General features: G+C 42.4%; 2 protein-coding genes across 3 annotated transcripts in view; both read right to left on the bottom strand.

Moving 5' to 3' along the window:
* tasora (transcription activation suppressor a) overlaps positions 1-13,784 on the bottom strand; it is a gene marked incomplete at its 5' end in the record, with an annotated part of 42,496 nt that extends 28,712 nt beyond the window's left edge. The window contains 16 exons of the mRNA XM_080779492.1: positions 1,435-1,582; positions 2,422-2,766; positions 3,344-3,525; positions 3,798-3,872; positions 4,063-4,135; positions 4,424-4,548; positions 4,787-4,890; positions 5,293-5,398; positions 5,544-5,587; positions 6,353-6,480; positions 7,700-7,834; positions 8,302-8,393; positions 9,675-9,747; positions 10,264-10,359; positions 11,077-11,222; positions 13,523-13,784. Coding sequence (XP_080635618.1) covers positions 1,435-1,582; positions 2,422-2,766; positions 3,344-3,525; positions 3,798-3,872; positions 4,063-4,135; positions 4,424-4,548; positions 4,787-4,890; positions 5,293-5,398; positions 5,544-5,587; positions 6,353-6,480; positions 7,700-7,834; positions 8,302-8,393; positions 9,675-9,747; positions 10,264-10,359; positions 11,077-11,222; positions 13,523-13,784 — 2,134 coding nt within the window. The remainder of the gene's footprint in view (positions 1-1,434; positions 1,583-2,421; positions 2,767-3,343; positions 3,526-3,797; positions 3,873-4,062; positions 4,136-4,423; positions 4,549-4,786; positions 4,891-5,292; positions 5,399-5,543; positions 5,588-6,352; positions 6,481-7,699; positions 7,835-8,301; positions 8,394-9,674; positions 9,748-10,263; positions 10,360-11,076; positions 11,223-13,522) is intronic.
* Positions 13,785-16,263: 2,479 nt separating this feature from the next.
* Positions 16,264-21,602, bottom strand: LOC308327430 (monoacylglycerol lipase ABHD6-like). 2 transcript variants are annotated; one of them, XM_080780892.1, is made up of 9 exons: positions 21,480-21,602; positions 20,057-20,184; positions 19,293-19,452; positions 19,069-19,182; positions 18,446-18,578; positions 18,114-18,271; positions 17,946-18,000; positions 17,602-17,702; positions 16,264-17,009 (listed from the first exon to the last, which is right to left on the bottom strand). In XM_080780892.1, exons 2-9 carry the CDS (start codon positions 20,173-20,175, stop codon positions 16,833-16,835), a joined length of 1,017 nt encoding a protein of 338 aa, XP_080637018.1. In that variant the 5' UTR covers positions 20,176-20,184; positions 21,480-21,602; the 3' UTR covers positions 16,264-16,832. The 2 variants fall into 2 exon arrangements, with proteins under 2 accessions (XP_080637018.1, XP_080637019.1); XM_080780893.1 differs by having other exon boundaries at positions 20,057-20,187; positions 21,480-21,588.
* Between the last annotated feature and the right edge of the window lie 155 nt (positions 21,603-21,757).

Here is a 21,757-nt window from a genome sequence, read left to right as displayed (position 1 = left end):
AGATCACATGACATGCCCTTAAAGAAAATTTCATTAAAAAAAAGAAGAAAAAAATATATGCAGTATATATTTTTTTGGCATACATTTTAGTTTTAAGATGTTGTATTCATCTTTAGGGCCCCAGATCACACCTTAGAAAGCATGAGTGTATTTCAAACGCAAAGTGTTTTTTGACTGGGGAGTCATATTTTGACATTTGTGCATTTGTCTTATATGTAACAACAGCTCCGCTATATTCCAAAGCCCCATCAGGTACATTACATATTTACACTATTTTCAGCAATGGTATATATATTTTTTCGGTGGGTAGATCTTGTTGAGCTGGTCATTTTGAAAGTAGCTATCGCTAATATATACAAAACCATAATTTTGTATATATACTGTGGGGTCTCGCTAGCGACACTCTGCGTTGCCAGGGCAACCAGACACGCTGTCAGACAGAAGACGCCTCGTAGTAGGGCATGTCTACGTGCCAAACCTCCTCCTCCGCCTCGGGCAGCTAGGCACCGCCCTCGGCCTCGTAGTAGGGCATGTCTAGTATGTCTACCATGTCCCCCCACACCTCTCTCTCTCTCATTAGCAGGCACAGCACTGCTGCCTCATACATAGATAGATACGCACGGACATTGCTGGTTTTAGGAGTGGTTGCACCACTCAACAATAAGGGAACAGGAGTCCCATTTCCCTGCATCTCGCTGCGGGAGGAAGACAGCCCCGCCCACAGCTACGGTGACGCGGAACTCTCATCTAACAAGGTCGGAAAGAAACCTAATAATATCCTTAATATTATATTGAGCACTGTCTGTATGGCATACAGTCGCTCATTTGAGTTGCCGAGAACGAACCGAAGATTTATGCTTCCCCCCCCCCCCCCCGCTATCGGGAGAGAAGACCCGCTACAGATAAAGATGAAGACTGATGACGTCACCCGAAGCAAGGGAACCCCGTCCCGTCATATGGTATTAAACAGAGCCCTCCAGTGAGGAGCGTGCTACAAGAGACTGTATAGTATAACCTGAAAATAAATCTAATGCTCTGTTCTCATCCTCCCCTAGGCTGAGGAAACGCCTGTGGAACAGACATTGTGTGGAATATAATTTGTCCCCGAAACCTACGTGGGGTTTCTCTTACCGCCTGTATTATTATTTCAGTGTTGGTGAAATAAAACCCGTTGAAACTGCTGCAATTCCCCGTCCCGCCTTGGTCATTGGTCACAGACGTTCCACAATACATATATTGTATTCATTGTTAATAAACTGTTGAAATGTTTCACATGTTTTCACCCTTGCCAACACTGCTATGATATTTTCCCTCTGGGGACAATAAAATAATACTACAATAAAGTGTCTTAGCCTGCCTGTCCATCTGTCTCGCCTGGTATTCTGTCCCATGTGCCACTGCCTCGCCTGCTATCCTGTCTCCAGTGAGTCTCACCTGGCATTCTTTCTTGTCCTCCTCGTAAGTATTTTGAAGTTCTCTCCGTCACCTCTTCCTCTTTCTTCCTCTTCTTCCCCATCTCTCCCTCTCCTTTCTTCTTCTGGTGGGACATCATTGTATCCATTAACTTCTTGTAAATAGTTTCCTGAAAAACAAACACACACACACACACACACACACGGTCAGATACTAATATTTGTACTACTACCGTTACCTACAATTCATTATTATACCATTTAATCATGTCATACTGAAAAAGCAACACTTTCATAGTGTTTTTGTTTTTTTGCATTAACTAATTAGTTGGGTCGGCTTTATGTTTCGTCGGTCCAGTACAATATATAAGCTTACAAAAGATTTGTGATTATAAGCTGTTCTGTATCGGTCACATTCAGCACTCTATAGTTATTGATGGGTTTTATGACTCCTTTTTTATATCGCTATCTTAACTGCTGTGGTGTTTCTGGCAGCACATCAAGGCCCTAGTCAAGTGTATCTAATGTTGTAATTCTGTATCACTATGTAAACAAGATTCCAATGCATGTCCAAAATAAATACAATGTGAATTCACCACCTTTCATTTTGCCAGCCGAGAGGAAAGAACAGCGGCAAGAAAACTCACGTAAACTCTCACTAACCCGGGGAGACAACCCCACATAGCTGGAACATTTTTAACCCATTCTGACCAGAGATCAGATTCTAAAAATGTCTTCTACATCCCGACAGTTTTCTGAAAAAGCTGTTTCTGACCTGAGATCAGATTCTAAAAAGCTGTTTTTATGTCAGTGGTTCTTCGATTTTTCAAAAATAGCAGACCTACAAGCTCGTAGCTTGTAGCTCGTAGCTTGTAGATCTGCTATTTTTCAATAGCTAAGGCATAACATAATGTTTAAAACACCAAAAGGGGTTCCCGCCCAGAATGGGTTAAAGATGGCTGAAACTGTACAATGCACTATTCCTTCCGATAAATAATCTTACCATTACCTTTTGAGAGTTTGTCGTCTGCTCCTGCATCCTCTCCTCTTCTGCTCCTCCTCCATTACTCCTCTCTCTGTCTTTTTGTTCTAACTCTGCCCTCTCCTCCTGAGCCAGCCTGCCGCCCAGCCTGGCGGCGTTCATCCTCTTCCTCTCCTGCTCCAGGTAGTCCGAGCCCAGGTTGGTGACCAGGAGGTTTCTGGCGCGCGCCACAGAGAGCAGGTAGAGGGTCGGGCCGTACAGGTAGTTACGCAGGTATCCCTCCATGTTGGCCTTGTGGTGTTTGGGAGCCGGGAACAGTTTCCCTCTGTCGTCCAGCTTGGCGTCGTACTCGCCCATCGGGTAGATGCGGGTCTGCTCGTCCATGCACACATACATGCAGAACGTAGGCAGAAATTAAAAACTATTCATGAATATTACTGTATATTAAAGGACCACTTCACCACTTTTCAACCTATCTTCATATAATAGGTCCTCACTAATAATCATGATAAAATACTCAGTCTGTGTCTCATAGGAGGGCTGTGGGCAATTTAGAAACCGTCTTCCATCATTAGGCAGATCATTTTTTAAACAAGGTTTTTTTTACAAAAATGTTTTGATTTTCATTATCGTGAGAACGATGGCTTCCATTTGCAACTTTCAGGACTAGAAAGCCTGCAGTTTTTATTAGCTTGTATTCCCCATCGATGATGGATTAACTGCCTACAGCCCTCTTATGAGACACAGACCGAGTAGAAAAGAAATGCATTTTTTTCACGATTATTAGTGAGGACCTGTTATATGAAGATAGGTTGAAAAGTGGTGAAGTAGTCCTTTAATTAATTAATATTACTACTACTACTACTACTACAATGGTTGTTATCGTTGTTAATCTATCACTGTGTCAACCATTATCATGGTTATTATTATTTATGAAATGATTTATTACCAATCCGTCTTTGAGTCCAGAGAGGTAGTCCGTGGCGTGTTTCACAACCCCACCAGAGAGGTCACTGGGGGGGTTGGCCCGGGCCTTCACCAGGGCATGATGTAACGCTGGCAGGAAGGTAGACAACCTACCAATCACAGACGGAGTCTCAGGGGCATCGTGGGAGGAAGTATAGGGAGACACTACCGGAAGTCACAATTTAATTCAGTTTATTCACAGATAATGGTAACCCTCAATATTTTTCAATTGTTGTCAGACATGCTCTTTGGGGAAATGTAATTAATATATTAGTTGGGATGAACAACACCACACTCTACTGGTTTCTGAACCCTATCAGTCAATTTTAGGTCGACTGATGGTTTATGTGTCATTAGGTGTCTGCACAGTAAAGTCATCTGTGGTATATGAACAAGATTCTGCAGTGTGTGTACGTTATAACGTTGGTGCTGCTCACCAGATCTGCCCACATCTCTGGACTCTGGGAAAATGAACAAAGCCTGCAGAGCTCTCTTCCATCTGTCTCCTCTCTCTGGAAGTACAGCATAGTACATGATTTATCATTATTATATAGCCATAATTATGTTACAAACGGACACACATTAAACTATGGGAGGCAGGAGACTACACGGTAAAATCCTCAGTGTAAATATAAGTATTCTGCCTCTCTGCAAATACTTGATCGGCAATAGAATGGATGACACATGAAAGGGATGTCTTACCAGTAGGTGTGGCCATCTGTTCACTAGACAGCAGGAAGAGAAGTCCTCGGTCGTTCAGCGTCTCCACCAGGACCTGCAGACATACGGCACACACTCTACTTAAGTCTCGCGGTGCCAGACTGTTGCCTCTCACAATTTTCAAATGCTTCCATCATACAATCTGGAGCAACGGAAGAGCTATCATGAGTTAAATATAAAGCGGAAGTGGAGCCTTCTCCCCACTTCCGTTTTGGCTTTACAGTCGCACAACTTTATCCAAAGGAATTACAAAAATAAGCTCTAAAGATAATTGAAAATATATTAACATATTTATATATTCTGATCTGATCTCAGGTCAGAATGGGTTAGTCTCTGTACCCACCAAGTTGTGTTTCTCCAACTGCTGCAGCAGTCTGTTTAGGTCATTGCCTGACTTGCTTCTCTCTGACTTGCTTCTCTCATCTTCTGTCATCTCCAGGAGGCTGCAGAACATGTCATTCTTCACAACTACAAACATACACACACACACACACACACACACACACACACACACACGCACAAGCACCATTTACCAATATACAAACAGACATTTTAATACGTTCTATTATTGGTTGTCAGTGCTTCATCATTTTGATCCGATAGCCATGGCTGCTTAGAGGGACCATGCATGGACCATAGTTATGTGTGACCTCATGGCTTTCTGGTGGGACGACCTTTACAGTTATTAATGATAGTTTGACCTCACCTTCATGGCTGCCAGCATATAGTTTCCAGCAGAACAGGGCAGGGGGGAGGAGCTTGGACACATGGTCGAAAGACATCAAGCAACCAATTTCCAACATCTCTGGTCTGAAAACAAATATCGGCCTTCTTTGTTAAAAGCTGTCTGCATCATATAAAAGTTCAACATGGGATTCAATGAGGACACACTACCATAAATGCAAAGCACAGTTTTTACATTAGGCCCCCCTGATGCTCCACCAGAGTTTATGTCAGACAATTATTATACAAAGGCTTATTCTATTCTAGTGTATTCTGGCCTTTTCTGCCTTTATTGATAGGATGAAAGTAGACTGACAGAAAATGGGAAGAGAGATGGGGGAAGACACGCGGCAAAGGCCGTCGGGATAGGGAGTCGAACCCGCGGCACGCAGTCAGGCTGGCTAGGTGCCCGGACGGTTGAGCTAACCGTCTGGGCCTACTCTAGTGTATTCTACAATAAAGTAGTAATGTGTAATGGTCAGTGCTTACAGTTTGCATGGAAGGACAGGAGGGGAGAAAGATTGCAGGGACACGTGGTACAAACACCTCTCATCTTTCACCAGGTCTCCACTCCATACGATATACTGGACACGCTCTGAGATAAACAGACAAGGAGGAAGACAAGACCGGCAGGCAGACAGACAAGAAAAACAGGAATCAAATCAGTCCCAAATCACAGAGCTATACCAAAGCCAAAGAAGCATAACCTGTCGGATAACAAATAATTGCCCGGGTCTTACCATTACTTCCTTTAGGAGGGCAGGCTGGTGTTTGGCTGTCCATCCTGCCAATCAAACACAATACTGAGTGGAATAGTCAACATTAGATTAATAAATGTACTCATAGTAACATAACGAGAACCCAGAACATTAATTAGACTGACCTTTGCTGTCAGCGGTGTGAAAATAATAAGCATTGTGTTAATGAGTGGAATCTCCTGTTATATGTGGATATGACACATGATGTATATTTTTGAGGGGCCCTATAGCCCCTCCTATGTCCAGCTTTTGGTGTATGTGCACAAACTTTGTCCTACACAAACATTAAATTCCCATTGACAATGAATGGACATTTTTACGTCATAATGTCTATTTTACATCATGATGATGTACGATGATAAGAGCGCCCCTCACTTCACACGGGTGTGATTTTTGAGGGGCACTAACCCCTCCTACAGATTTTTTGTCCTTAACTCGTGTCCATTTGCCACAAAGGAGAATTTACGTCATATGTGTCTGAACAAATCAGCATATTTCTTCTAAACCCAGTGCAAATTAATTCTGTAATGGCCATATATGGAGCTTCAGTGTACAGTGTTTGATGACGTCAGATCAACATATAGAATGTTACATGTCAGCTCCATATATGGAGATCTAAGGGTGGCAGTGTCTTCAGTGTACAGGGTTTGATGAGGGCCCAGGTATGGCCGGGCCTTAATTAACATCGACGAGGAAGGACGGGTGGGGTGAGGGTTAGGTAAAGTTTTAGTTTTTTTTTTGTTTTTAACAAAACAGTTTTTAATTTCAAACAAACGTGTGTTTGTGCATACCTGGAGGTAGCTAGTGGTTTGCTAGGTAGTGGGTCTTTTCCTTTGTATTGGAACGCTAGGACAGCATAGGGACACACCTGGCGAGGTCTGGTGATCAACTCATCAAACGAATACTCATAGAAATATAGCTGAAGGAAGACAAAAGAGCAAAACACAGGTCTGATGTCTGTAAAAACAATTGTTTGTAACAAGTGTACTGTATGTAACGTCAAGATTTTGATGCTGGGTAAACTGGTCATTCACGTCAGAACATCAATTTAGTGAATGGTGTGGTGTGGCCGGGGCCTGTCTTGGTTGAATTCGAGTACTCCACACAACAAATCATGACAGTAACCTATGTGCTATGCAATGTTTCACCCCTTATATATATATATATATATATATATATATATATATATATATAAGGGTTTATAGGGTGGGTGAAACATTATATATATATATCCACATTACTCTGAACTAACACAATGCAACTTAATACGATACGTCAGTGTATAATTACAGGTAAACACTAGGGGCGTAAAATACCGGCATCTTCATGATACCATATTGATATCTTAGAGTAGACAACAATTCCATATCTGCCGTAGAGTTTGCCGATGTTAAACTCGGATGGACCAAAGTTCACCCTGTGAGATAGCTGGGTGGGGGTTGGGAAGATGCATTGCTAGCTTGTAGATTACATCACAATACCTACTACAGAGTATGACTTAGGCATTAAAGCAATGAATGTTGTGGACGCAGCACTGCCCTGTGTGTACAGTTTAGATTAATTGTATGTGAATAAATGCTCCTACTGTCCCATTGACACATAATGCACTTCCAGGAAATTCCAATTAACCTATCCAATTAACCCTCCATCCCAATAACATCGGCGATCTCACAGGGTGCCCATTCGATGATCTGTGTATCTGGAGGAGGTGGAGGAGAGGAGGTGAGGGAGGAGAGGAGTAGGTGAAGGAGGAGAGGAGTAGGTGAATGAGGAGAGGAGGTGAAGGAGAGGAGGTGAAGGAGAGGAGGTGAAGGAGAAGAGGAGGTGAAGGAGAGGTGGTGAGGGAGGAGAGGAGTAGGAGGAGAGGAGGTGAAGGAGAAGAGGAGGTGAAGGAGAAGACGAGGTGAAGGAGAGGAGGTGAGGGAGGAGAGGAGAGGAGTAGGAGGAGAGGAGGTGAAGGAGAGGAGGTGAGGGAGGAGAGGAGTAGGAGGAGAGGAGGTGAAGGAGAGGAGGTGAGGGGGGAGGAGAACTGAAGGAGGAGAGGAGGTGAAGGAGAGGAGGTGAGGGAGGAGGAGAACTGAAGGAGGAGAGGAGGTGAAGGAGAGGAGGTGAGGGAGAAGAATAACTGAAGGAGGTACCTGTGAGAGTTCGTAAGCTCTGTAGGATGTGAGTGAGGTGACCTTGGAGGCGTTCTTGGAGATGTGACAGTCAAACTTTGGCGTCGGGTCTAGAAGGTTCTTAGACATGTTGTCATACATACTCTTCACTTTACCCTGCAACGACACAAATAAAACGCTATAAGTGTGTGTGTGTGAGAGAGAGAGAGAGAGAGATGTGAGAAAAATACATATTTCAAGGGTATCACTAGAACAGAGGCTAAGGACAAACAAATTTGGTATGCATTAAACACTTGTCGCTTTTAGAGTGGAGAGGGGGAAAAAACGCTAACAATATAAATTTCCAGTAGGGAATTACAACTGTTTCTGCAGTAACTGTGATTTTCTAAAAAACAGTGCATTACCTGATAAATTAGGCCTACTAATGCACATATTAGTTCAAATTAATTAAATATATAGCATTTATTTTTTACTTAACAACTTGTTTGCTTTAATTTGTTCTACAGGTAGACCATTTTGAAAGCTTCCCTGGAAAAATTACAAAAGCGTTTGTCAGATTCACATTTGAATTGAATTGATTGAACCAGGAATTCAAATGAAGTTCCATTCCACAATTGTGTTACCTTCATGACTTTACAGATGACAATTTCTCCTGTAGTTCCAGGAATGAAAGCGTTTATCTGCAGCAAATCTGAATACTTCGACAGATATACACCTAGAACACACACACACACACACACACACACACACACACACACACACACAATTGAGTAACTGAATCAGGGCTACTAAACCAGGATGAAGAAATGGTGAATAGCTCAAATACCCTATTAATTACTGACCAATCAGATAATATATCAAGGCCTCCGACTGACAGAAAGCAATAATATTTCACCCTGTCAGGTGAAAAGGAGCAACTTGGACACTCAGGCATGAAGGTAGCATGAGTTCAAGTCCGTTGCTCTCCCCTTGTCCCCCATATATGGGGACTAGGTTGGCGGAGGGTGTGTAGAGCCCAGGATCACATTAGATAATTGACACAGGGGTGAAAAATGGGTTACAAAATCGTGGGATAAAAAAGAAAAAAGAAAAAAAAAGAAAGAAAGCAATAATAATCAACTGCCCCAGTTGCAAATTCTGGCAAGGCCCTGGGCGCCTGTAACCTTACCCAGGAGCAGGTCTCCTGAGATCACAGAGCCATCTGTGACTGCAAGCGACACAGCTTTAAATGACGCCCTCCTGTGCCATGCCATCCACACCAGACTGACAAGCCCGACTCGGTAGAACACGTTGAATCACACAATCACACTTAATAATTGATTCAAAATAATATAACATAGGGCAAGCTGAAATGAGCTGATCCATTATGGTAATAATGATGTTTACGAAAAACAATTTCACATGGTCTTTAAACTGCTATCACCGTCCTAGGCTTATGAACAATGATGCCATAGAATGAGTGGGGTGCACACGCAGATCCGACACACCAAAGGTCCGAAGCGTGGGAACATGTGATGCGATGGTCCCGTGCTTGCGGTTATGGTTAGGTGAGGGATTGAGGTTTCGGATCAATAGTATCATGCGCTGCTCCCGTGCTTGCGGTTATGGTCAGGTTAGGGATTGAGGTTTCGGATCAATAGTATGTCGGAACTAAAGCCTGTACCCGAATGAGTCTGAATTGTGAATTTGATCTCATTTGAGAATGATTTTGAATTAAGTTAAATTAAGTTACATGGCACAAATACTTTATATTAAAAAAGAATATACTATATATTCAATATGATATACCGGTATATTATTATATACAAATATTTTGATCTTTTGTCTCTTTAATACAGTAGTTGTGAAAGGATATAGGGAGAGAGATGGGGGGGGGGTGACACACAGCAAAGGTCGTCGGGATCAGGACTCGAACCCGCAACACACTGTTGTGCCCAGACACTATGCTTAAACTAAAACTAAAACTTAAATTGTAATAAAACTGTAGTGTTCATACCTTTACTGGGGTTTCCCAGGGCTATGATCCAGCTGTAACCCACCGACAGGCCACTCTCACAGACCTCCTTCGACTACAGACACGCACAATAAATGTAAAAGAGAAGAAATATAAAAGTGACAGAAATATTCACAAACCAAAGTCAGACAGAAAGTGTGCGTATGTACTGTAGTAGATATAAAAGTATATTAGATAGGTCATGAGGACCTAGTTCTGTGTTCACAGCTGCATGAGACCATGATCAATATCATAACCAATGCAGCTTAGACGAGAGTTAAAAACATTCACTTTAAAAGAATATATATTCAAAGATTTGCGCCACATTTTTACGATTTTTCAAAAATAGCAGACCTACAAGCTCATAGCTCGTCACTCGGTGGCGCGCTATGAGCTTGTATATCTGCTATTTTTCAATACCTAAATCATAACATAATGTTTAAAACACCGAAAGGGGTTCCCGCCCAAAATGGGTTAACAAGAGTGTCAAGGCACCCCATGGATAAATTAATACCACTAGCACAGAGTTGCTATGAAAAGGAAATATCTGAAATCTACATTTATTAATGCGTCGTATGTGTGTAGGTGTTACCTTTTCAAAGTCACCAGTCAGTAGGAAACAGTACATGTCTTCCAGTTCTTTGTCTGTTCTGCTGTCTGCCTTCAACTCCTTCCTCTTCTCCACATACTGACACACACAGACAAAGAATAATGCTTATTTCTCATGTCATGCATGTGTGTGTGCGTGCCTGTGTGCATGTGTACTGAATGATGTTTTCTTACTGACCGACCAATGACTTTTTACGACTATTACAAAACTTAGAATGTTCATCCAGCCATACAAAATTATTTGACTTCCAGTCTGCCTAGCAGGAAAAGATCACACCTGTGTGAAGTGAGGGGCGCTATTATCATCTTGATTAGGTGATGTAATGATGATGTAAAACAAACTGTGACAAAACAAACATTAAATTATCAGGAGAATTTCGGACTAGAAGGCTTAAGCCTTAAGGTAAGAAATTTCTTACCTTTTTTGTATTTGTTACATCCCCACCAAAGAGGTCCAGGAGTTATTTTGTGCAAAAGCGCATTATTGGCTATTTCTCCTACCATAAGCCCTCAATGGGTTTTAGTGCTAATTCGCTTATTTCCATTACTCAAAAAAGAAAATTGTATCCTCTCTTCATAATGTAAATAGTATCCCAAGTGTGTGTGTGTGTGTGTGTGTGTGTGTGTGTGTGTGTGTGTGTGTGTGTGTGTGTGTGTGTGTGTGCACCACAGCATTTATCTCTACAAGTGGTTGTGACATCGCAAACTCATTTCGGCATTCTGCTGTTTCCTCATTCATTCAGCCAAGCTTCATGTTCATTTTTGACAGACAGACACAGAGACAGAGAGAGCTTACCTCTGTTTCCAGCTTTTGGTTGTGTACTAGGCGTGGTCTGGAGTATACAAATGTACCAGTGGATGCTGCGTCTCTGTAGCTGGATGACAGGATGTTCAACATATCCTCATATTCCCTGGACTCACTAGATACATACTGGAACAACTCTGTAGATAGAAAGAAAGACAGACAGTTATTATATACACACATCAACAGAGTATGAGTTTGTGGGCTCGATTAGAATCTGACCAGAGTCTCTTTTCCCCAACTATTCACCCCTAACCACTGCCGGAGCTGTTGCCAGTTGCCACCTTGTCTGCTTTTCTGACCTGAGATCAGATTCTAAAAATGTTTTCTACATCCTGACAGTTTTATGAAAAAGCCATGTTTCTATGTCAGTCGTTCTTCGATTTAAAAAAAATAGCAGACCTACAAGCTTGTAGATCTGCTATTTTTCAATAGCTAAAGCATAACATGATGCTAACACCAAAAGGGGTTCCCGCCCAAAATGGGTTATTCTAGTTTTACAGTGAATTGAATTCTGTGCAACTATGGGGAGTCCGGACACTGCCATGGTCATCACCATCCCAACAACAACTGTGGCCGGGCAAAGCGGCCTACCATAGTATCAAGGGCCAAACCACCAGGTTTATGAACAGCTTCCATTCGGCTACCATCAGACTGTTGAACAAGGCATGATCATGGCCTGTTATCAGGCTGGCCTTGGACTTATTTTCCTAGTGTAGATTAATCTTTTTGCCCTAATGTTTATGTTATGAACAGTATACCAGACAGTATAACGGTATAACAGTATAACGGTGTGTGCTTGTCCCAAGCACACAACGTTTTACAATTGTAAACCTGTGATACGATAATATAGATATTGTTGTTTTGTGACAATCACAAAAAGTTTGGTTTTATATTGTTTTTATCGTTGATTATCGTCACCTTTACAATAAGGTACAGCTTGTAAGGACCAGGCATTCGTGTAATGAACAACACACATGTGGGTAGCATTTAACTATGGAATCGAGCATTTCCCGTCAGTGTGTCGGGAACCAGTATGTGTCGGGCACCATAATGTGTCCAGGTCTCGTGACATCATGTGACATCATCAGGGATAGAGATGTAAAGACCCTGATGTCATAGTAAACCTTAACTGCGACCTTAACCTTAAGCCCATCATCCCTGATTTCATCACTATTGGCCCTACCTGGGCTCTCATCAAACCCTGTACACTCAAGAGAATGTCCCCGCTACCACCCTTAGATCTCCATATGTGTTGATCTGACCTCATCAAACCCTATACACTCAAGACATGCTCATTATATGGCCAGTACAGAATTCATTCCATGTTGATCTGACCCCCCATGCAGCCAAAGCGCCAGCGCTCGCCCAGCAGTCTGCCGTCAACGAGGCGGAAGCGTGCACCATTCTCGCCTTCAGGCGTCTTACTGGTATTAATGGAAATAATCGACCAAAGTTACGTTTCATAACTTGTGAGGAGTATAGTTGAATCATCGTGTTGGACAGCAGAATTAGATTCTACTTTGGGAAATTATGATACGATAACGATATACAGCCCTAGATGACATGACAGCATCATGCAAGGGTCAAGAAATTGGTGGCAATAACCCCTTTCACAAGAGCCTGCTATTTTGACAGGTAAAAGCAGCTGAAATTAATATTAATTGTGGGTATTGTGGCTGTATCTAGGGCTATTCAAAAAGCTGAGAGGAGCTAAACATGGAAGCAAAGTACAGCAAAGTTTTGGAAAAATAGGAGATCTACAAGTTCACACATGTCACTGTGATTGTAGTTGTAGATCTGCTATTTCTGTTGTTGTTTTTTTAACAATTAAAAAGAAAAATCACATGATAATACGATATTATCATCACTATATCGATAGAGGTATTAGGTCAGACATATTAGGATATTTACCAAAACAAAAAGTCAAGATCAACAGCATTAGTGCACGCGCTCACGCACATCATAAAGTCACAATGACTCTCTTTTAGAGACATAATATAACCTAACAACAGCTCAAGGTAAAAGCCATTTCCCAAAACAAAGTCCAGCTCGCCCACACACTAACTTCAAACTTACCGGTAGTAGTTATATAGCTTAATTGTCTTTTAAGTCAAGCCAAGCCATTGACAACCCCATTTGACTCTTTCTTGTTATAAGGTTATTACAACAATGTTCCAAGTTTGACATTGTATGGCTTGTTCAAATGGTGCTATTAATAACAACAATCAAGGATCAAGGATAAGGAGTACCAATCCCAGTGTCCCACACACTTTTAAAAGCACTAAAATATGACAGCAGCAGCTGAGAAACCATGATCCCACTTTTACCATTTAACTCTCACTACTTGGGTACCGGTATGTTAAAAATGTTGATGTTAAATCACACATCCGTGTTTTTTTAACTCCCCTCGCTGACATAAAACAAACAACGTCCTCACCTATCTTTTCTTTGTTCCTCCTCGGGATTTGAAACTTCAGCGGCTCCATGGGCATGTGCCGCTGGTGGACCAACTTAGTGGCGGAGGGGCGCCTCTGCACGATGCCCCCGACGACCACCCCGCCGGGTGGCTTCGGTCTGTCCGCGGAGACGGCTGGGCATTCCTGCTCCGAAACCTCGCCATCTTTTTGCTCGGTAGACAGCCGAGCTCCAGGCCTCTTCGTCGCCGTGCGGACTCCGGGTCTCCGGGCACCGCCGTCCATCGCTGAATTTAACCCCCCACCCTCCCCCCCGCCCCGACCGACCTTGTCCGAGTTACCGAATCTATTTCACCTTTCAAAACGGTCACTTTGTGATCGTTTCTTGGCTGTATTCGTCTATGGTTAACCGTAACGCTGTGCATGAGAACGGCATGCATGCAGTCGCATAAACACACCTTCCCGAACTGTCAAACAGAAGATAAATAATGCCCTGGCCTAATCTAACAATTACCTAATACTTCTACACTCGCCCGCCGACTTAAATCATTAATATATTCCAAATCGTCAGTCGCTGTTGAGTGGTTTTGCGTAAGAACCGTACTGTAAAAAGGCATGTAAACACGCCAGAACCGCGAAAGCGAAATGCTGCTTCTCGTCTTACTACGGAGACTCCGCGAATCCAAAATACCAAAGGATTTACGCAGAAAGTGGTTCCTTGTCGAAATGTGTTACTCTACGGCTACACCGATATTAGTGACCTATGGAATTCAGTCTCAGCTACTGTCTTTCTGATGTTTATTGTTTATTGTTTATAAGGATCCCCATTAGCTTTTGCCTTGACAAAAGCTAGTCTTCCTGTTACACAGACAAACATTTAACATTTAACAAAGGCAATACTTAAAGGCAATTGTTTACAAACACTAACTCAAAATAAAACATAGTAAATTAAAAAATAAAATAAGAAATAAAAAACATAAAAAAAACATAGCAAAAATCACTTTCAGCAAATTATGCATTTGAATTATTATTTTTCCCAGGGTTACAACATTGATTGATTGATTGATTGATTGATTGATTGAATCGAATCTTGTGGACCAGACCCATTGCAAGATCTACAGTCTATGTGCAAGATGCTGTACTCTGTCGTCAACCCTAAGCCATTCCAGTCTGTCAAAATGGGCAGGGGTGAGGTGGGTTCGAGGAGTGAGGCCAAGTAGTAGCATGACCAGTTTGTTTTGGGCCTTTTAAGGGCCTTTGAGGTGCTGTGGTACCAAGATGTGCATGCATAGTCATAGAAACCTTGTACTAGCTGGGCTCCTGTTAGGGTCTTCAAGGTGTTTTTGTTGACCAGTGAGGAGATCCTGTATAGGAATCTTGTTCTTTGGTTGACCTTTTTTATTACGTTGGTGGCCATTTTATCACTGGAAGTCCGGAAAGATTTCATAATTTCATATTTTCGTGTGATAATATTGTCACCCACTCTAATCAAGAAGAATCAGCCTTTTTGAACCAAAAAGAATGGATTCAGTTTTTCCCAGATGTAAAGATAGTTTGTTATCAGCGAGCCAGGTGCAGATTCTACCGAGTTCAGAGCTGAGGGCCTTTTCAACCTGCAGCTTGTTCCTGTTCGAGACCAGCAGTGCTGAGTCATCTGCGAACAGGAACAAGTTGCAGTCACAAGCTGCTCAAACAAGCAGCGAAATGATGGTGGGATGTGTTCAACAGGGAGTTGTGCTTCAACAATACAATTAAGATAATAAAAAGTATTATTATTATTAGTATTAGTATTATTATTAGCCAGTATTAGTACTAGCATTACTATTACTACTAAATTATTGCAAATAAAATCATGTAAAAATGTTATAGGCTATAGATACTATTATATAAGTAGGGCTATGATATAAATAAAGCTATAAATGTAGTGGAAGAATGCAGTTAGGCTAAACCTCTTATCAAATCACCAATAATGAAAGCAAAACAATATTAAATCACACAACATATCAAACCCATCTGACTTTTTTTAGAAGAACAGAAAAAGCATCAAGGCCAAGTTGGCAGGCAGGTGTTGGGCTGAGAGGGGAGGGGGGGGGACAAGAGCGTCCAACTGCTGAGCTTGATGACGAGTAGTTGAACCATAGGGAGTTGAACCACAGGTGTACCAAGGCTGGGACCGAGGCTACAGGTGCAGGCAGCTCTGCATCATTGGTAATTAACCGCCACGCCCAGGCAGACACACACACGCCCACACACAAGACAAACCAGAAACATAAGCCTGCAGGTGATGCGAGGTTAACCACAGACACATAATGGGGAAGGGAAAACAGCAGAACACACTATTTACCTTATTCTTGGCCCTTCTCCAGCAGGGCAGCAGTGCAGCACCATTGCCCTTATCCTATCCACACTTTTCCTGGGCTGTGTGTGCTCCAGTTCCTGTTGATTTCATTGGATATCATTGGTCATCTGACCAGTTTCATTGGCTTTCATTGGATCAAATCGACAGGAACTGGAGCACACACAGCCCAGGAAAAGTGTGGATAAGGATTGTCACGGGTTGGGAAGTGAAGTCTGTTTTTTACTGACCGTTCCTTAAGCCCCGGTCTAGAGCAATAACTATAAATAATACATACATGGAAGTATACCTCATTAATTAAATACACATTCAAACACATGATCGATCACAACTTAACAACATTAAACTTATAATATTGTTCTTGTGTGCCATTTTATTCATAGAACTAAGCATCATATGTTATGGAAATCTAACACTTTTATACCGAAGCTGTGGGTGAAATACCGGTATGTAAATGATACAAAGTCAAGAGTGGGGAAATGAATGGAACAAAAGCAAATTGACATTAACAACACATCCCGCTAATATGGAACATTGCCAGCAGATTTACGACTTTCAGAGCATGTGGTAAGAATAACCCTCATACAATTAAATCTGTCAAGCAGCAGCTCCTTGTTCACTGGCTGAGATTATTTCATTCTTGTTTTATTTCAACTGAGTTTTAGTGAAATCAAATCAGTAATGCAAGTCAGTCACATGACAGTTATCAATGTCCTTATATTTCACCTACAGTATAAATCTATACGTTTGCATTTCAGGTTAATTACATTAATCACATTAAATAGCAGACATTAAATAGCAGACAGAAGAACAGAGATAAAGACAGACAGAAATACAGATGGACTGAGGTAGTCATGTAGTCATGAGGGGCAGAGGCGGACATTGACAGACACAGTAAATAACCATCTCCAGAAGGCATTAGAAAAATATTATTATTAACTATTTTATTCAACATAAATGTATCTTATTTTGTTCATTTATCTTATTTTCTTGGCGTTGCCATTGACTTCACGGGGAGACAGAACGTCCATGATGAGCTGTGCAGTCTTCCGGGGTCTCTCCAAGACGACAGAGTGACCGCAGTTGTCCAAAAGTGTCACCTGACATTCAGGATGGATCTCCTGCAACACAGATGCTCCTGAAACATCAACTACCTGTGGATGTGGGGCAGATAAAACCGTTGTCAGACTATTTCATGTAATGTACTTTTGTCTTATTGACTTCTGTGTAGATAATTGTCTCAGAGAAACACATTCCTTGTAATAAATGAGACATTTTCTTTCCTAGTAAAAGAAGGAATACCATACACACACTATCCTCGGAAATTGACTTATTTTCAGCTACAGTCGAAGCCTACTGGTCATAATATTCAAGCAACACTAAATGCAACAAGATGAACCTATAGGTTCACAACCTGACTGATGTAGTGTATTATTTGGTGGTATTAATTGATGAATTGGGCGTATGAACCGGGTTTAACTGAGAAGCACTTTTATAGAATTATTTCCTCCCAAGATAATTCTATATACCAGCTCAGTGGCCTCATGGGTAGAGTGCCTATAAATCACGATTTCCGGGATTGAACCCTAGTTAGTATGAACCTCATTCTCATAAAGAACAATAGGCTTGCTGAATAAACCAGAACAGGAAACAGAAATGCCACCTTTTGGAAACCCAGGACTACAGTTATGCAGAGCCTACTACAGTATATGGATTTGGTTGGGGATTGAACAAATGCTTTGTTACCTGATCGTGTTTCCCCCAGATAACCTGGAGGGGTGCTGTGATCAGGTGCAGGTTTTCCTGGAGAGAATGACGAGACTTTTCTCCTACAATCTCCATAAATACTGACCCAAACACACAGAAGAAAACACAAGCATGAAACCATGCACACAAACACAGAGAAGAACACACACACACACACACACACACACACACACACACACACACACACACACACACACACACACACACACACACAATTATTTGTACACCCTCTCTTTTCCCTACAACAGCAACAGTCTGCATCCTGATAGTGAGTGTGTGCAGTATTAGTCATAGTAGTTGTAAGAACAAGAAGTAGCACTCACATTCTCTGTAAAAGTCATTGTTTGGGATCCGTACATCAATGAGTCCCTGTAGAATCTGTAGAAGGAAACAGCAACATAATGTTATTGCACTGCTCTTTAAACAAACTTATCTGAAAAAGTAGTACCAGTGAGGTGGTGGTAGTTGTAGTACCAGTGGTAGTACTGTACCTGTTGAGGAATTTTGAAGCGTACATAACAGCAGAGTTTCAGCATGTCTTCCATCTCTTGTGTTGTGGATGGGATCAGAGGAATATCTTCTACATTCTGACTTCTCTCTAACTCCATCAGTCTCTTCACAAACTCACTCTCTGTGGGGTACACCAACCCTGGGGAAAAATACAAGAAAGCAGCTATTCATTATATTTAAAGAAATACATGGCTCCTCCTCATCCCAGGTCAAAGCAAAAAAACATGGGAGTACAGTACAATCTTTCTTGTTCTTGATTGATTGCTACAGGTGAGTAAATACAGGTGAGCTGCCTGCTGGGATATTACTGTACCTGCAGGACAGATGAGGGTGACTCCTGATAGTTGAGCGGAGAAGCGGGCAGCGTACACCCCCGCTACATTGCCCCCCATGGACGTACCGACCAGGTGGAATGGACGTCTGTTTAGACGGATGCACTGTACAAACTACAGAGACAAACACGGGTCTTCAATTTACTCTATTCTATTATTCTGAATGGATGTCTGTTTAGACGGATGCTCTGTACAAACTACAGAGACAAACACGGGTCTTCAATTTACTCTATTCTATTATTCTTGCCGAGTTAAATAGTTTCCAAGAAATGCTAATAAAAAGCTTGAATTTGGGCAAAGTGAAAAACATGGCTTCCTAACGGTGTGAATAATGCTAATGGTCAATGTTGTGTGCAAGTTGAGATCAAATGCACAAGCCAGTGAGAACAAGAACAGAGCGCGTGGCTTTCCTTAATTACATGTAGGATAATAATAATAATATTTATAACAACAACAATAATAATAATACAGTTGAAGGAGCGAAACACACGCGCATGCACACGCACGCACGCACGCACGCACGCACGCACGCACGCACGCACGCACGCACGCACGCACGCACACACACACACACACACACACACACACACACACACACACACACCTGATTTATGCGTTTGACTTGCCCCTCTATGCAGTAATCTTCAGCATTTGTCCTGCTGGTCCCGTCATGTCCAGGCATGTCCACACACACAACATGCTGGCTCCTCGGTAGGTACTGTACACAAAAGCACATTAAAATCATTAGTACTCAAACTACTCCCTTGCTAAATGGTTAAACTGTAAAATTGTTATGGTGCATGGTCGTCTGTGCATGAATCATGATACCTTGACCAAATGAAGCCACATGTCTTTGTTTGCTGAGAAGCCGTGTAGAAGCAGAAGTGATGGTGTGGTGCCCCCCGGCCTTCCACGGTGTGAATAACAGAATCTGTACTTCCGACAATAAGCATAGTCTACTTTCAGACCCAGCCTTCGCCTCCAATACCTACAACAGAGAGGAGATCAGGAGAAGAGAGGAGAGAAGAGGAGCATTATGTTGGTTCTGGATTTCTCACTTCCTTCTATTGTTTGTCAACACCTAAATTGGCTGACTGTAATGTTGCTGATCTACAAAATGAATGAGATGTGTTTCTAATGTTATGAAACCATCAGGAGGCGCTGTGAGTCCTCATAGGTAGGTCAAAGTCAACTACATCATGACTCAGCAACACACAACCGTGTGTGTGTGTGTGTGTGTGTGTGTGTGTGTGTGTGTGTGTGTGTGTGTGTGTGTGTGTGTGTGTGTACGACTGTACGTGCACGCGCGCACATGTTGCCTTGCGGTGTGTAAACTTGAGTGCGTGTCTGATGGAGCTATCCATCAGAGGAGAGGCCTATTGCCTAATCAAAGTCAAAGTCCACTTCCACATAACTCTGCATGAGTATGAGTGTGACACACTGGGCATGTGTCCTAGCTGGTCAGGGGACAGTTTGAGTAGGGGTCATAGTGGTTATTTAACTGGCTGAGCTGTGAGGGAGATGGCCTGTGTATAGGAGAGGCAGAGTGTGGACAGCTGAGAGGGATACAGTAATTGTTTAGTGTGTATTACCAGTTATAAACCTTGATGAGGACAGCAGGCCAGAACATAAAGGATGCCACGAAACCCAGGATGGGGAGCGCAAGGGTGCCTCCCGCTAGCATTAACATCTTAGCCACATCACAGTCCATCACTCCAGTCTCCTTTAAGAAAAACACAGTGAATAAAAAACGAGATAATAATTAGTAGTAGTAAATGCATAATACAAACAATTAACTTAATAATTAAGAATAAAGAAAACAAATGCAGACAATAGCAGACAGGACAAACCAAAGCTTCAAATCTATTGACTTTACAACGCTACTTTACAAATCGCACAGGTATTTAACAGGAAAATGTGTCCGATAAAGCACCAATATGTACGTTTTCTTTTTACATATTTATTTCCATTTCTTTGAACCATCTCCCTACTCAGAGTAGAACCGCTGCTCCTTCGCCTGGAAAGGAGCCAGCTTAGGTGGTTCGGGCATCTGGTTAGGATGCCTCTCGGGCGTCTCCCTAGGGAGGTCCTCGAGGCACGTCCCACTGGGAGGAGACCCCGGGGCAGACCAAGGCGCAGTTGGAGGAAACACATCGACTCACTGGCCTTGGAATGTCTCGGGATCTCCCAGGAGGAAGTCACTAATGTTGCTCTGGAGAGGGAAGTCTGGAACACTCTGGTGGAGCTGTTGCCCTCGCGACCCGACTACGGATAAGCGGTTGAAAATGGATGGATGGATCTCCTTACAGACACAGTCCTTCCACGGTGGGAATTTATTTATTCTTTGTGCGTGTGTGCTCTCTCAGCTTTCACTTTAACTGATGGAGAAGGGGGAAATAAGTTTGTTCCCCATAATATTGCATTGCAGTAATCTGATCAGCCAGTCACAGCAGCACATTTTACCACAGGAAAGTACAGTTTACATGCACGAGGATTTTAAACCCCCATTGGGAAATCAATCATCAATCATCAATTAATAATAATCAATTCATCAAAACATTTAATGACATACAAATATACAATACTATGCAAAAACATCATAGGCCTATGAATGGTTAGAAATCCAAAAGAAAAATATGCAGCTTTTTGTTTTTGACTATTCTGAGTAGCCTACAGTTCCTACTTAGGTTCATGGTCATGTGGCAGTGTGGCACCATTTCAATACCTCATGCCAGCCATTCACTCTCCATTTCAGTGATGGTCTACAGCACAAAGTGATCAGAAAACAGAAAATACTCCTGACTGGGCCATAACAGCACAACTGCAACTGCGGTTATGCATCGAATATGAGCTCGGAGATTCGTCAGTTTCCCAGCTGGCTAGCATCCGCATCTGCATCTCCTTTGAGGCTCAGGCTCTCCTGTTTGTTTGTTTTATAAATTTCCCCTCACACGCACGCACGCACGCACACCACAGTAACAGTCAGCGGCTTTGACAGGACACAGAAACACTTACCTGTCTCTCTCGTCTCGTGTGTCGTCTTTCCTTCGGTTTCTGCCGGCAGGGACCAGGGTACGTCAGTCAAACTCCCGGCCGTGTTCCGTGTAAAGATGTCTCTTACATACAGTAACAGTAGCCTACATCCCACTGACTGTAACCGCACGTGTTACACCAAAACTGGACATCTATTGAATTGTGTAACTATTACTGCACACTGTGTGCACACGTCTGTGTTTAGTAACTCCTACATACCGACACTACACAGGTGGATGGCTAAGGTGGATGGCAGCTGT

Source organism: Protomyctophum bolini (assembly GCF_963924005.1).
Source record: "Protomyctophum bolini genome assembly, chromosome: 2".
Taxonomy (NCBI): domain Eukaryota; kingdom Metazoa; phylum Chordata; class Actinopteri; order Myctophiformes; family Myctophidae; genus Protomyctophum; species Protomyctophum bolini.
The sequence above is the reverse complement of the archived record's forward strand: the minus strand, read 5'-3'. Positions and strand labels throughout refer to the sequence as shown.